At 39.2% G+C, this 14153-nt stretch overlaps 1 protein-coding gene across 1 annotated transcript in view; it reads left to right on the top strand.

The window, feature by feature from the left end:
- Positions 1-9966, top strand: part of LOC104406861 (putative interleukin-17 receptor E-like) — a 44567-nt gene extending 34601 nt beyond the window's left edge. The window contains exons 11-16 of the mRNA XM_010015968.1: positions 626-670; positions 1314-1371; positions 1701-1846; positions 5459-5516; positions 8308-8362; positions 9939-9966. Coding sequence (XP_010014270.1) covers positions 626-670; positions 1314-1371; positions 1701-1846; positions 5459-5516; positions 8308-8362; positions 9939-9966 — 390 coding nt within the window. The remainder of the gene's footprint in view (positions 1-625; positions 671-1313; positions 1372-1700; positions 1847-5458; positions 5517-8307; positions 8363-9938) is intronic.
- The last annotated feature ends 4187 nt before the right edge of the window (positions 9967-14153 follow it).

The following is a 14153-nucleotide window of genomic DNA, read 5'->3' on the forward strand; positions in this document are numbered from 1 at the left end:
TGTTTGGTCACAATGCCATGTGTTGTGCTCACTTGCTGGAGCAACAGTGTTTATTAAGAAAGATCACTTATATGGGTAGTAATTGTTTGTAGAAGACAAGGCTTTTTGTGGTGAAGCCCTTGGTGGGTAAACAGGTGTTAGGAAAACAACATTTTGTAGGTCAGTTAAGTGGATGTCTAAAATTCAGACTACTTTTAACATTTTTCTGGAATAGGGATACTAAAAACTTGAAATATTTCTGAAGTGAATGTGGTACAACACTTGAGGGTGTATGTCTAAATGTTCTGCTGAGTTGTTGATGAGTGGTAAATAAGGGACTGAAACAAGACTGTGTAATCAGAATTTTGTACAGGCACCACCACAGAATCAATTAATTTAGCTCTAATGGGTCAGACTGACTATATAGAATGCTACATGTTATAGATAAAAAGAAGTGAATTATTCAGTAATCCAAAGTAGGGGTTGTTTCTATTCTTACTATTTTATGTGCTTAATTTCCTGGGATGTTTATAAAGGAAACAAACCAGTTCCTTTCTCAGTAATCAACCATGAAAATTTTGAGTAATTGATTCTGTGAAACTAGTTAATGAAACTAGCTAATGCTGAGTGCTCTCTTTTCAAGCAGGTTAAGTATTCTCGTGTGGACACTCACCCAAGGCTTTGCATGAAGGTAAAGGCATTTCTTTGTAAAATACCTATTAATTGCCCTCTTTCTGTCAGCTCTAAAAAAATGAGTTGCTAATGTTCTTTAGGATCCATATTTTATTCCATAGCTCTACTGAATGGGAAGTAAGAACGAAGGAAATAATGTGGAAGATTGGATTAAAAGGAGGTTCTTTGGAAGTGCAACAGCAGTGATAGATAGGACACAGGTCAGATTGTATGCTTGGTTTTGTCTGCTTAAGAAAAGCAGGGAAAAATGTTTTAGGGCAATGTAAACTCTGAAGTAAGCACTAAACAATGTAAAAGATTTTCCATATTAAATACTTGTTAATAAAAATGATCAATACACTACATTTAATGGAATGACTTATTACTCTAGTTGAGAAAAAAAGGTTAACATAGGTATATTATTGTTTTCTTTTAGATTACTTTTAAGTCAATGGAAATACATGTTTCTCTAAAATAAGCATGTGTATAAATACCTGAAAAATTGGGGGACCTAATTTAAATCAAGGGTTGGAAGATATCATAGAGCAGAAAAGCTGTGAATTCACCTTCTCCAACTTTCTGGAATGCACTGTATGAATGAATCTATAGCCACAGCTAGAAACTGAAAATTCAGTTTTCCTAACAGATTTCTCTGCTTTCAGTTTACAACCAAGCAAGGCTCATGGGTTAAATGTCCATTTGCTCGTGGAGAATTTCCAGGTAAATACAGACTTTTTAATTACATGATATGAAATTGTGAAAAATATTTAAATCAGTCACTAGGTATGAGCCTTCTCTAGTAAGCGAGATGTGTTCACAACACTGTAGCTTGTAAATTATGGCAAAGAGATTTGACGGCTTGTTACTTCTCTGTAACTGCAGTAGATCAAGTGTTTACCAGTATAAAAAGTAACTTGTGGGAATGAAAAAGTTTACTTGCATATCACTTGATGGCACTTCACAAACAAAAAAGGCTTTTATTTTACATATAACAATTTAGAATATATGTCCTTGTACATCTAAAAGTAAGTCTTTTCCCCTAATATCAGCTTGGAAAATGAGAACTGCTGCAGTTGCAGAACAAATACAAGTTTTCTTCACATCCCAAACCAAGGCACAGTTCTCAGTACTTGTGTGCAACAGGACGCAGATGGCCTCGTGTGAATCTCTTGGGATGCACCGTTCAGTCTCTGTGGTTTGTATATATTATTTCTTAAACACTCTAAGACTTTTAGACATGTCGTGCTGCATTCATTTATTTATTATTCTGTTTATTACTCTGCAGCTTGAAAGCATTAATAAACCCATGTACATATTGGAACAATTACTGGAACATTTTTAAAATTGTAGTTCTAATTCTGATCTCACACTGAAGCAAGAAATAAATAAAGATCCCAAAGTCAAATGAGTCACATCAAAGGAAGTGACTATTGACCGGAACCTTAATATTGTTTTAATACCATTTTTGTGGTGTAGTATTTGTATTATATATATATAACAATGTTAGTGTTTCATACGTGGGTCAGTGGTACAGCTGACCTGACAAATTTCACATCATGGAATGTAAGACTCGAGGCATAAATCCGTGATGATCTTGAGCCACTCTAACTTTCACAGCTGCCAAAACAAACTCAACACTCAAAAAAGGTAAGTTTTCAGCCAAATTAGCTTTTTGAGCCAGCAGGCTTTGTGAGTACACAACTGCAACTTCCAGCAAAGCCGGGGGAGAGAGGGAAAAGATTATGGGAGAGTGCCTTCTGTTTCAGGCACAACTAGTCATTCTTTTGCATCTAAGCCTATATCACACATTTTCAGTGCAGCACCGTGGCCTGCCCCTGGCATTCAGCGCAGCCTACCAGAGTTACTTTGTTGGCCTGATCTGTGATCTAGCAAGAGGTACATCTGGAATGTGGGGTCAAAGAGCAGAAGAGTGGCCATAGCATTATTTTTCTAATAGGAGAATATTAGAAGGATACGTCCTAGGAGCTACTAGGACCACTATGCTGAACGGCATCCAGCTGGCTCAGGAGCCAGCTCCTCAGAGTATTAATGTCCACCCCCAAATGTGTGCTTCTGCACTTGGCTCCCCTGACCAAGGTATATGAGATGTTGCATGATGGACTTTGACAAAGTTGAGAAATCCAGATATTGTGATTTCTACTGTTATTCCTGACTGTGCCCATTGACTTCACTCTGCTGAAGAGAGAAGCATGCTGTATCTCCTACACCTCTCCCCTTTTTAGGATATATTCCATCTGTACTTCTTTCTTGCCAGTGTATGCATGTATATGCTGCTGCTGTGAAATTTTGAAGTACCTCTGATGCTTTCACTGTGCAGGGTGCACATACCAGGGGTATATATGAAGCAGGCAGCTATGAATAAGGACTTCTTAAACTGAAAAGGGTGGGCTCTGACAGCTAAATTAATTTTCTAATGTATCAGTTTAGCTCTTACACCTCTGGTACTAAATGCGACAGAGCAGCTGTTAAAAGCAGTTTCCTAACTCAGTTCTGCTGCTCAAGCTGGGAACATACTTTAGCGGAACAATATAACTGCTCCTGCATGAGATCCTAGAGCTGAATAATCACGGGGAAAAGCCTGGGAAGAAACAGCTATCCAAATCAACAGACCACAGAGGGCATTGGTGGTGCTATCTAAAGCCTGTCCTAGGGGGGCAAGGTATCCGGGGAAATGTATTACTGGCAGAGATGGAGATAGGTACAGTAGAAGAGTTGCCAAACACTGTGCTCAGTGAACACTTACAGTGGCACTGAACTGGCTTCTTTCACATGAAATCTGTCCCTTCAACTGGCATCTTTCACATGAAATATGTGGAATTTAGAGTTTTAAAGGTTTTCTATGTGAGTTGTTAAGTGGGAAGGGTAATGGTGGGGCACCACTAAGTCACAGCTTGGTTTTGAGGTGTGTGTTTTGTGAAGGGCACTGATGCATTTAAAAATGCCGTTTTCTTCCCTCCGGTACAAGCTGTTATATTCTCTGCTACTGTGACTGAATGGAAGCCCAAATAAATTACATACATTTTCTGTCTCAACACCATGAGAAACGTACACAAAGTTTTCATCAAAACTTAGCTCTCTGCTCCCAGAAACCAATGTTCATTCTGTACAATCCCTGTGAATTTGTGTTCGAAAAAGAACATGTTCATCTAATTCGCCTCCAGTTATTTTTGGAGTTTGCCACGCTAAAAAGAGCAGTGTAGGATTCATAGCTATTAGTGGAGTAACTAGCATTATTTTGAGGACAAACCAGAAACAATCAAACATTAAGTTTCAGGACAGTCATGTAGAACAATTTTACCCCGAGGCTCAACTTGTTCTTAGCATACAATGTGGTGAGAAATCCAGAAGAACTGTAAAGAAAGACTCATTCCTTGAACTCATGTACACCAGGAAAATAAGTGAAAATGGTCATTGGCTAACATGGTGTGAGCAGATACGGCAGGGAGGATGTCTTGCCTTTTGGTGCTTCAAAAAATGCAGGAACATTAGCTCTCTTCCTGTGCTGCCCACATTGTGCTTGGCAAAACTACACCACTACTTACAGTCATTGAGTTACGGGGATATCTCTGAAAATAAATGACCTTCCATAATGAATATATACTTCATTAATTTTCTGACAGAATAGAACACGTAGTGTTATTTGCAAACAAACCAAAATGCTGGAGAGACACAATACATTTTCATTGTTTCAGGGTATGGAAAATAATAGTTTTCAATTCTTTTCATTAGGGAGATTCTGTATCAATCACTATGTCACGGGAAATGTGTGGGTCAACATTTTGCATTCAGGTATGTGTCCTGATTTTGCTTGGTACTCTGTATGAAATAAACAAATCATCAAAAAAAGGAAAACCAGCAGGCACTCTCACTGCTTTCCCCTCCCAGCCAAATCTGAGTCCTGTGAAAACAGAGCTAGAAAAGAGCATTATTTATAGCTTGATGTGCTGCCACCACCTCTTGTTGAGATGACATTAATTAACAGAGAAGTTGCTCTCCATGATCTTGCTACTTTGTCAGTGGCAGATAAAGGGATATCAACAGGAAATTGCTAATCCTGTCTTTATGCATTCCTTTGTAATAAAAAGTTCCAAGGTATCAAAAGATCCAAGTAAATCATAGATGAGTAAATTTTCAAAGATTGACATTAGCTGGAGGTTAGGCATATAACAAACAGCACGGTAAGTGCATCGTAGCACGCGAGAACTAGTGCTCCTGAAAGCAGAGCTAAGAAAACGATTTCTGACGTTTTTGCACACTGTTTCTGTAGCTGAACTTTATTAAGACTACATTAATAGAAAATGAGCATGAAGCTGGTAGGTTTACTCATCTCTGGAGTTAATGTTCTCAGCCGACACCGGGAGAAGCCCTTGTCAGCTTCACTTTCTGGTACTGGGAAGAAAGGGACAAGATGAAAGTGAGATTGGCAAGAGCCTTCTGAGTAATGACAGTCCTTTCCCTAGAGAAAATCAGATTTGGTGATAAAATTGATGCTTATGTATATAAATAGTTTATTTTGTAAATAAGACATTATCTGTCACAATAAAGCTCCCCCTGAAAAAAAAAAAAAAAAACCCACCTGATTAGCTTTATCATTTAGAAACCTGAAAGTGATTGCAACTCAGTAAATATACAACAGACCAGCAATCTCCATATGCATATATATAAAAAGAGATTAAAAAACGTAATCATTTGTGTGAACTAATAAAGCAATATCATTTTGTCAACACAAGTGTTTAGTAACAGTGCTGTTGAAAGGGGAATAAGCCTCAATTCTTTCTTTTAAAAGGGCTGGAGGACAGATGTAGATTATTCAGTTCCGCTGCAGATCTGTGATATCCACTGTGGTAAGTATGAATGATAACAAAAGAAAAATTAGGTCTTGACTGTATAGAAGAGAGCACTCCAGGTGAAGTGTGTTTGCATTGGGAAAGTGAGGTGGGATTCACCTGACTGAATGCAGATGTCGGCATGTGAGCTAGATGTGCTCAGCTCTCCTCATACGTAATGGACTCATACATCAACTAGCATTTAATTAGCTAGGGCAAGGACAACTTGTGTGGCTGGCTGTTTTCTCTGCTTCCTGGGTGAATTTTCCATTCTGTGCCAAATTCTTCATGCCACATCTATATTTACCTTCCTGTGAGTACGTGAGGTAACTACTTAAAAACAATCCTTGGCAAGTAGGCACACAGTGCTGTCATTGTAGTGATACCAGCAGAGTCCTACTGTTAATTCCCCACCTCTGCAAATGGGACAGTAGTACTTCCCTCATCGCAGAAGTACAGTGAGGATACTGTTATGATCTGAGGAACATTCACATATGCTTATGGAATCAGAATAATCCAAAATCTCCAAGCCCTGGAAGTAAGATGTTGTAGAAGTTCATGAGTTCAGGGTGAACTAAGGCTGTGGGGTTTATGGTGAGAAGCACAGGTGTGGATTGACTAGTTTAAAACTAAAAGGTCTAAAAAGACTCAAGCTGAGAGAAGACTCAATCTGAGCATTGCCAAATTGCCCCAAACCCACCCACCCAAACTTCTCTTCTCAGTTCATTGTAAACATAGTGATTCCTACGACAGATGTTCTCTGTTGTCTAAAAATACCTGCCAGTTAACTATAGCTTCAGATTTGGAAGCCTGATACTAAAAAGGAGGGTGCTTGTATCTGTATTAGAATCTGAATTAGAAGTGTAGCTCTCTGTGCAAGCACTTGAAGAATGCAAGTTCAGGTTTCTTCTTCACTTAAAGACTCATAACAAGCCTGCTCAAGATGAATCAACTAAACAATCAGAATGTTGTGATTCATGTAGTCTGGATGCATTTTCCGTATTCATATTTCCCTTTTAACAAATTGAAGGGTATGGCAAAGGCATACCCTTCAGAGATAGCTTCAGAGATGGAAGTCTGGGAATGCCCCTCTACCTTACAGTAGGAGAGAATGTTCCTGTGTATTAAGTGAAAATGGTGGAATACTGTAAACTGACGAAAGAACTTTTCAGGCACGGTATTTTATTTAATTGTGGAACTTTTTGTCACAAGTTTTTGTTCTGATCAAGAATTCGTGGAGATACAGAAAAAGGATGAGAAACTGTGCACATCAAGAATATCAGAATATGTGATCACTATGTTTGTTGTATAGAGGATATTAGCCTCATGCTTCATGGATTCTGCCATGCTTTATATTTTTTGGATAATGTGGTCCACATTAGCTGACACATAATTCTATCTCTGTCAGCTGAGCAGGAGGGAGTTCCCAAAACCTCCATCTGAGGCAGATTGGTACAAACTAGTGTCAGAGATGGGACAAAACTAGGTGGGTCTAACTCATTGCTGTAATTGTGTAAGATTTTTAATGTAACAGTACTAGCATTACTACTGAGGACTTAGGTATTCTTAAATGTTTATTTTCTATAACAAAGATATTTTCTCAAGTGCTAGCTTTTTCAAATCAGGAGATGATGAAACTTTCTTAAAGATGGTGTCCCTGAGGGTTACAATTCTTACCCTGAGGCGCTTTTGTGTTTGAACCTATGATGTTAAGAAAACGAATCCTCATAAAGCTGATGGGAATATTAAACCCAAGATGAGTCCATAAACTGTGGCAATTTGGATTATACAAAATGTCAAAATAAATGAGAAATAATCTTATAATGGCATAGAGAAAATAGTGAAAATATATGTCACTGTTAAAAATACCAAGCAGCATAAGTGTGTCCAAAAGAGCCATGGTGTTATTAACATATATTTAGTTACTCAAACCCAGAATTCCACTGACAACAGTATCTATTATAAAAAGATCAGCTTAACCATTAAGAGTTTTCTGGCACGTAATATGCATTACACTCAACTGCGTTGCATTTTTCTACCAGTAGTTGTGCTTTGGAATTAGGACAGCTTAGTCTTGTTTGCTTTACAGAGGATGGAAATGGGAAAATAATTTTTTTTTTTCTTTTTCTCTTAATAGCATTGGCTTAGAGGCAAAACTTTGTGTTGTTTTCAAATTTTGTTTTCGTTTGGCCATTTTTCTGGATTCCATTTAATGTAGCCAAACATTTTGAGACATTATTTCACCTCCAGTTGAGATAACAGCAGTTCAGTAACTAAGGTATAATACAAACCACTACTGCTACCAATAATAATGATAAGGGAAATAACAAAGGGGAGAGGACACAACTGCTCACCAGCCGCCGACCGATACCCAGCCCGACCCGAGCAGCGATCTGGGCCTTCCGGGTGACTCCCCCCAGTTTCTATACTGGGCATGACGTGCTGTGGTATGGAATACCCCTTTGGCCAGTTTGGGTCAGGTGTCCTGCCTCTGCTTCCTCCCGGCTTCCCCTCCTCCCTGGCAGAGCATGAGACTGAGAAAGTCCTTGGTCAGAGTAAACATTACTTAGCAACAACTAAAACCATCAGTGTTATCAGCGTTGTTCCCAGACTGAAAGTCAAAAACACAGCAGTGCACCAGCTACTAGAAGTAGAAAAAATGACTGCTGTAGCTGAACGCAGGACAGTATTAAAAAATAAACTTATCTATTCTGAATGGAACAATAACCCAAATCAGTTAATGTGAGAATAAATATGGGAATCATAATAAAACCAAAATGGCAACCAACATTTGAACTTGTTTCTTCAGGTTTCCATGGTCAGACGTATAGTGATGGAAACCCAGCAAAGGCCATGACACACAGGTATTTGTCCAATGTCTAGTTTAAAACATCTTTAGATTTGAGTTGTTAACTGTGAAAACATATCATTGGCCTCTGTAAAGAACAGAAGCAATGTCTGAGAGAATTTTTTACTAGCGAACTTCGTCTGAGTGAATTTTGTACTCTCTCTTCCCTGTCCTAGTCCTCACTAAAAACATCTCTTGCTCCTGTGGTCTTTCTCCTCTTGCTCTCTTTCTACTGCACCACAGTGCACTCTGGCATCAGAGGTAGCTGGCTTGCTGCCAAAGAGAGAGGGCAAGGGGAGATAAATAACCAGGAGAAGTGAGAAGTTTGCAAATTAAGAAGACAACCTTCAAGAGCCCTGGAACAAACTCAGATTTGCTGAGCATGACATTGTCATGGTTGAACCCCAGCAGTACGTACCACACAGGTGCTCACTTGCTGCTCTCCTCTTCTCCCTGCTGGGATGGGGGTGAAAATCAGAAAAAGATAAAACCTGTGGGTTTAATGTTTGACATAAAGGTAAATGTAATAATAATAATGATGATGATGATGAAAAAGAAGAAAAGGAGTGTGTATGAGAGAGGAATAAAACCCAAGGAAAATAGAAAAAAACCCCCAAATGATACACAATACAACTGCTCACCACCCACTGACTGATGCCCAGCCTGTCCCTAAACAGCAATTGGTCCATCTCAGCAAACTCTGCCCACTTTATATACTGGGCATGACGTGCTGTGGTATGGAATACCCCTTTGGCTAGTTTGGGTCAGGTGTCCTGACTCCTCTTCCTCCCGGCTTCTTGTGCTCTTCCTCACTGGCAGAGTATGAGAGAATGAAAAGTCCTTGATTGGGGTAAGTGCTACTGAGCAACAACTAAAACATCAGTGTATTATCAGTGTTATTCTCAGACTTAAGCCAAAACACAGCAGTGCACCAGCCACTAGGAAGAAGATTAACTCTATCCCAGCTGAAACCAGGACAGACATTAACATTATTAGCACCTGCCCACTGCTTTCTCTCTGATGTTTGCAGGCAGATCAGTCCCCTCTGTCCTCTCATGCATTAGAAATGTCTGCTCAGCTATTCCAGCGCTTTTCATTCCCACAGCCCTTTGAAAAATGCCTGTTCCCAGGTTGTAAACAAATCAATAATTAATGCAGTCCACGGGTATATGATTTGGTAGACCCTGAGCTCTTTAATCCTTTAAGGATACCTTTTCAGAGACGATGTAGAATAGCGGGAGCAATCTAGAATTCCAAAGAGAGTAAAGATTCTCTGAAACTCCCCTGTTCAAAGATGGGAAAAAGATGCAGTCTTGCAGAAGTTATGCAAGCCATGAGGTTGGGAAGGGGCTACCATCTTTGCTTTGAGACAGTCTTTGGCTTTTCCCTTGTCAGGAGATACCATTCAGAATAAAGTATCGTGGATTTGTTCATTTATTCATATGAGTGCTGTTTGGACTGTGATAGCAAGTCAACAAGCTATAGACAAATGGTTACATGTGTTATCTAACTCCAGCTATATATGAATGCAATGAACTCTCACACTCAAGAGAAAAAAGCCAATGTTCTTTCCTTTTCTGTTTTTCCCCTAGAATGAAGAGCACGCACTCCTTGCATTGAATTTAACAACATATTTTCAAGGTCCTTAGTATCTTCTCAACATCAAGTTGTATTTTGGTGTAACTTGCAAATCTTGTCTAACTGGTCATCTCTCATGTTAGTAGTTTCTACTAATTACTGTGAGATTATTTTTATGCGGGAAGCACCTAGCAAGTTAGACTTATTCTAACATGTCCAAAAGAAGGTGAATTATGATTCCTTATTTCCTAATATTTAAAACAAAAAAATGTCTTAGATCACTTAGAGAATCAGGTTCACATTTTCCTTCTAAATAAATATTTTATATACAATATTCTATAAACGAGTATTGTGATAGTACCTTGTGTACCTATAGAACAAGTATTTCAGATTTTCTTGTTTGTAACCTTTGTTTTTAAACCATAAGCAAAAGTACATGAGAAATTAAGAATGGAGGAAGTTTTCTCAGCTTTGTTACATTATCATTCTTTGTAATTTTCTTTGTTTTCTGATGCCATTCTGATGATCTCACCATGACAGACCATATTCCTTAAATACATCTAACAACTGCTTTCTGTGTTTGCTTTTGTATTTGACTTGGAGATAACTTTCTTATTTGTCTGAGGAGGTACATGACTTTGGTTTGATAGCTATTTAAAACTGTTATGTGGATATCCAGCCTAGAAGGAAACAGTTTAGTTGAAATAATTGATGTATTTTTTTTCCATTATACCAGTATTTATACTCAATTATTAAAAATATTACACGCTATACTGATTATCAAATGTTTGGACTTTGTTTTCCTAAATACTCCTGTCAAACGTCCTTACTTCCTGTTGTGTAACAAAGAAAGGGAGAAAGTCAACTAAAAGATGATTAATAACAAATCCTGAAACCATGTGGAATTGCTCATGTGGGATCAGGAATATGGATGGGGAGTGAGGGTCTGGAACAAGAAATTGATCAATTAAAAAATACTTTCCGTTTGAGTGTGTTTTTTTGTTTCAAGATTTTCAAAGAGCAATTGATAGGAGATAAATATGGTGTAAGAGACATACGTGTTCTGTCGAAACACAAGGTTTTTGAGGTGACATATCTGTTGCGTTGAAATACAAGGTTTTGAGGTGCGCTGAAGAGAACAAATCCTGCTTGACTCCTTTGATATCAAAGCTTCATTGTGTAGTCTACACATCTATTAGATACATTCTTATTACAGCAGTAATACAGCTCCAAAAGCAGAGGTGGCAAGGCAGCTTTCCTAAAGCATTTAGTTACTTGCTTTGGCTGTCAAATAGAAGCACTGATCTATTCAGACATCTGCTTTACCTTGAGTACCCTTCAGACTGCATCCAGAAACAAGACATTCAGCCATTCAAATGAAAGAGCATCATAACTACTTTCTCCACTTTCCTCCAGTGGAAGTGTCTTTTCTGCAGAAAAGGTTGATTTCTACAGTGTACTTTTTATTGCAGTGAAGCCTTAAGATCAACTTTTTGAGTATGTCTTCAGACTGACCATGAATTAAAATGATACAAATGTGGCAGGACCTGAAAACCTAAATATTGCTAAGACAAAACACCACCTCCAGTGACAAGCTGTATGAGGTCCTGAAGCAACCACAGCTGTACTGAAGCTAGATGCTTTCAATGATAAGATCCTGTTTCAGCTGCACAGATGCTGAATCTCTTGCAGTATATCTTCTCTTGTCAGCTGCAGTGCTGGAAATACCTAAGAGAATATGACCAGCCATGGTTCTGATGACTTGTGTGCTGTTCTACAGGAAAGCTTGAATGGTGAATATAGCAGACATGTCACTTAAATTAACTGTCTGAAAGTAAAGTGTTCATTCAAAGCTAGTGCTTTAGGTTTCCATGATGGCCACTGGAGAGAGACAGGCAGTTTACAAGCATATTTCATTATGCTTGGATACTTGTTTTTCAGGGAGCCTAGACAATGTAGTCTAAATGCTTACCATTAAGACATTCCTGCATATGGCAGTGTTTGCAAATAATCCCTAATAGTATTTCCATACTTTGGCTCAGGTCTGCCTATTTGTATCTGGGTAGTGAGAAAAATTGCTGGTAGCTTTGCTGATAAACTTTCAAGCTGAGCTTTAAGAATCTTGTTTCTAATACACTGCTTCAGGTAAACTTTGTCTCTTACAAAATTCCTGCTCTACCTGAGACCAACTCTTCCCACTCTCTCAAATAGTGACTGGGCCACCCTATACATCTAATGCACTAGAAGGAGTTCTACTCACATGGTGCCACAGTGCCTTTTCTAGAGAGGTTAGAGTTCAGCATTACTAAGCTACCTGACACTACTGTCCTTGTGACATTACAGCAGCAAGAATAAAGGGTTTTGTTTGTTTGTTTGTTTTTTTCCACAGGGCATTTTAAACATTGGTAGGTCAATCCTGAAAGAAGAAGGTCTGAGAATCTTTCCCAACTCTAAAAGCATTCATTTCACTCTGCCGATCGCTGAAATGTTTTCTTGTTCTCATCCAGACTACGCAACAATTTTCCAATATTGAATGATGCACAAGTAGATGTGTTGTAATAACAGCCAAATGCAAAAATCCCCTATGCGATTGCATATAGATCTGGATAATTCTGTAGAGCCTCCATCCTTTTCTTGACAAAAATTCCCCTCTTGCTTTTTGTGGGATAACCCACAGTTATTTGGTTTTCATTTCGTATGTATATTCTTGGTACTAACACAGAGCATTAGTTCTTCTGATATATTAGAATATATCAGAATATCATTGAAGTATAGCAAAAGCTTTGTAGCAATCTTTTCAAAAGACTTTCAGTGCTGTCTAATGCATTTCATAAACTTGAAACTCACATTTGAGCTCACCACATAAATTAAAGCAGTTTTTCTCCTCTTATTTAGGGACTTATTTTCACTTGCTACACCAACATGGGGTCTGGTGTGGGAAATCAGACTAATGCTGCTGTAGTATTTAGGATGTCTTCATTCAGGTTAGATATAAGGAAGAAGCTCTTTACTGAGAGGCTGGTGAGGCACTGGAACAGGTTGCCCAAAGAAGTGTTAAATGCTCCATCCCTGGCAGTTTTCAAGGCCAGGTTGGACAGAGCCTTGGGTGACATGGTCTAGTGTGAGGCGTCGTCAGGGTCTGACTGGAGAAAACCCCAGTGTCAGACCCATTTCCTTCGTGATCCCAAGAGTGAAATTAAGATGCAAACAAGGTCGAGTACCGTAATCAATCAGTTGGTTTATTACAAAAAGACAGTTATTATAAAAAAGGAAATTATTGTAAAAAAAAGAGATAGCGATAGGACAAATTGGAAAAAAGATAGAAATGAAGCAAGAATTCAGGGTGCAGAGAGAGAGAGAGTCACCACTGTGGATCCAGCGGTGTCCCGGGGATCCATAGTTGTCATTGGAGGTGATGGGAGTCCTTCAGGGTCTGTAGTCAGTATCGGAGCAAAGTGTCCCCAAGAGTCCGTAATAGTTGTCAGAGGTGGGTGTCCTTGTGGAGGGCATCCTTGTGCAAGTGTCCTCCTGGAGTTCTCCCCTTGAGGGTGAGCTCATGGTGTTGTCTTTTCCCCCTTTTATAATGAGTCGGGGAGGAGTACTTCTGTCCTTAACATAAGGTATTACACATTCCTGGTGGACCAGTTTCCCTGGTCTTGCAGCCAGCTCTGCAGCAATTCTTGGCAAAATGGACAGCAATTTTCCTCACGTCAGTCCTTGAGATAATGGATGGAAGAGTCAGCTCTTCCCACTCATCTCTCAGGCAATGGACAGTGGAGTCCCAGTTCAGCTCCTCAAACCCTTCTCCCAGGCAACTGACATTGAAGTCTTATCTCAACTCCTCCCACCCATCTCTGAGACAATGGTCCGTAGAGTCCCATTTCAGCTCCTCATATCCATGTCTCAGACAATGAACTGTGGAATCCCATCTCAGCTTCTCATACCAGTCTTTGAGACAATGGACAGTGGAGTCTGATTTCAGATCAGTCTCTCACAGGTGTCCCTGCTCATGGCAGGGGGGTTGGAACTAGATGATCTTAAGGTCATTTCCAACCCAAACCATTCTGTGATTCTGTGATTAGCAGTCATGGATACCTTACCTTGATAGCATGTTATAGTTGAATGGTATGCTTGAATCGCCACATCCTAATGAGTAGCTGTGTATTCACTAAGCCATAGTAACAGCCACAGCAGGTCTAGTCCAGTGCTCTGCAGGCTGTGTTCTTGAC

The sequence above is a fragment of the Nestor notabilis genome, unplaced genomic scaffold (assembly GCF_000696875.1).
Source record: "Nestor notabilis isolate BGI_N333 unplaced genomic scaffold, ASM69687v1 scaffold10826, whole genome shotgun sequence".
In the NCBI taxonomy this organism is placed as follows: Eukaryota; Metazoa; Chordata; class Aves; order Psittaciformes; family Psittacidae; genus Nestor; species Nestor notabilis.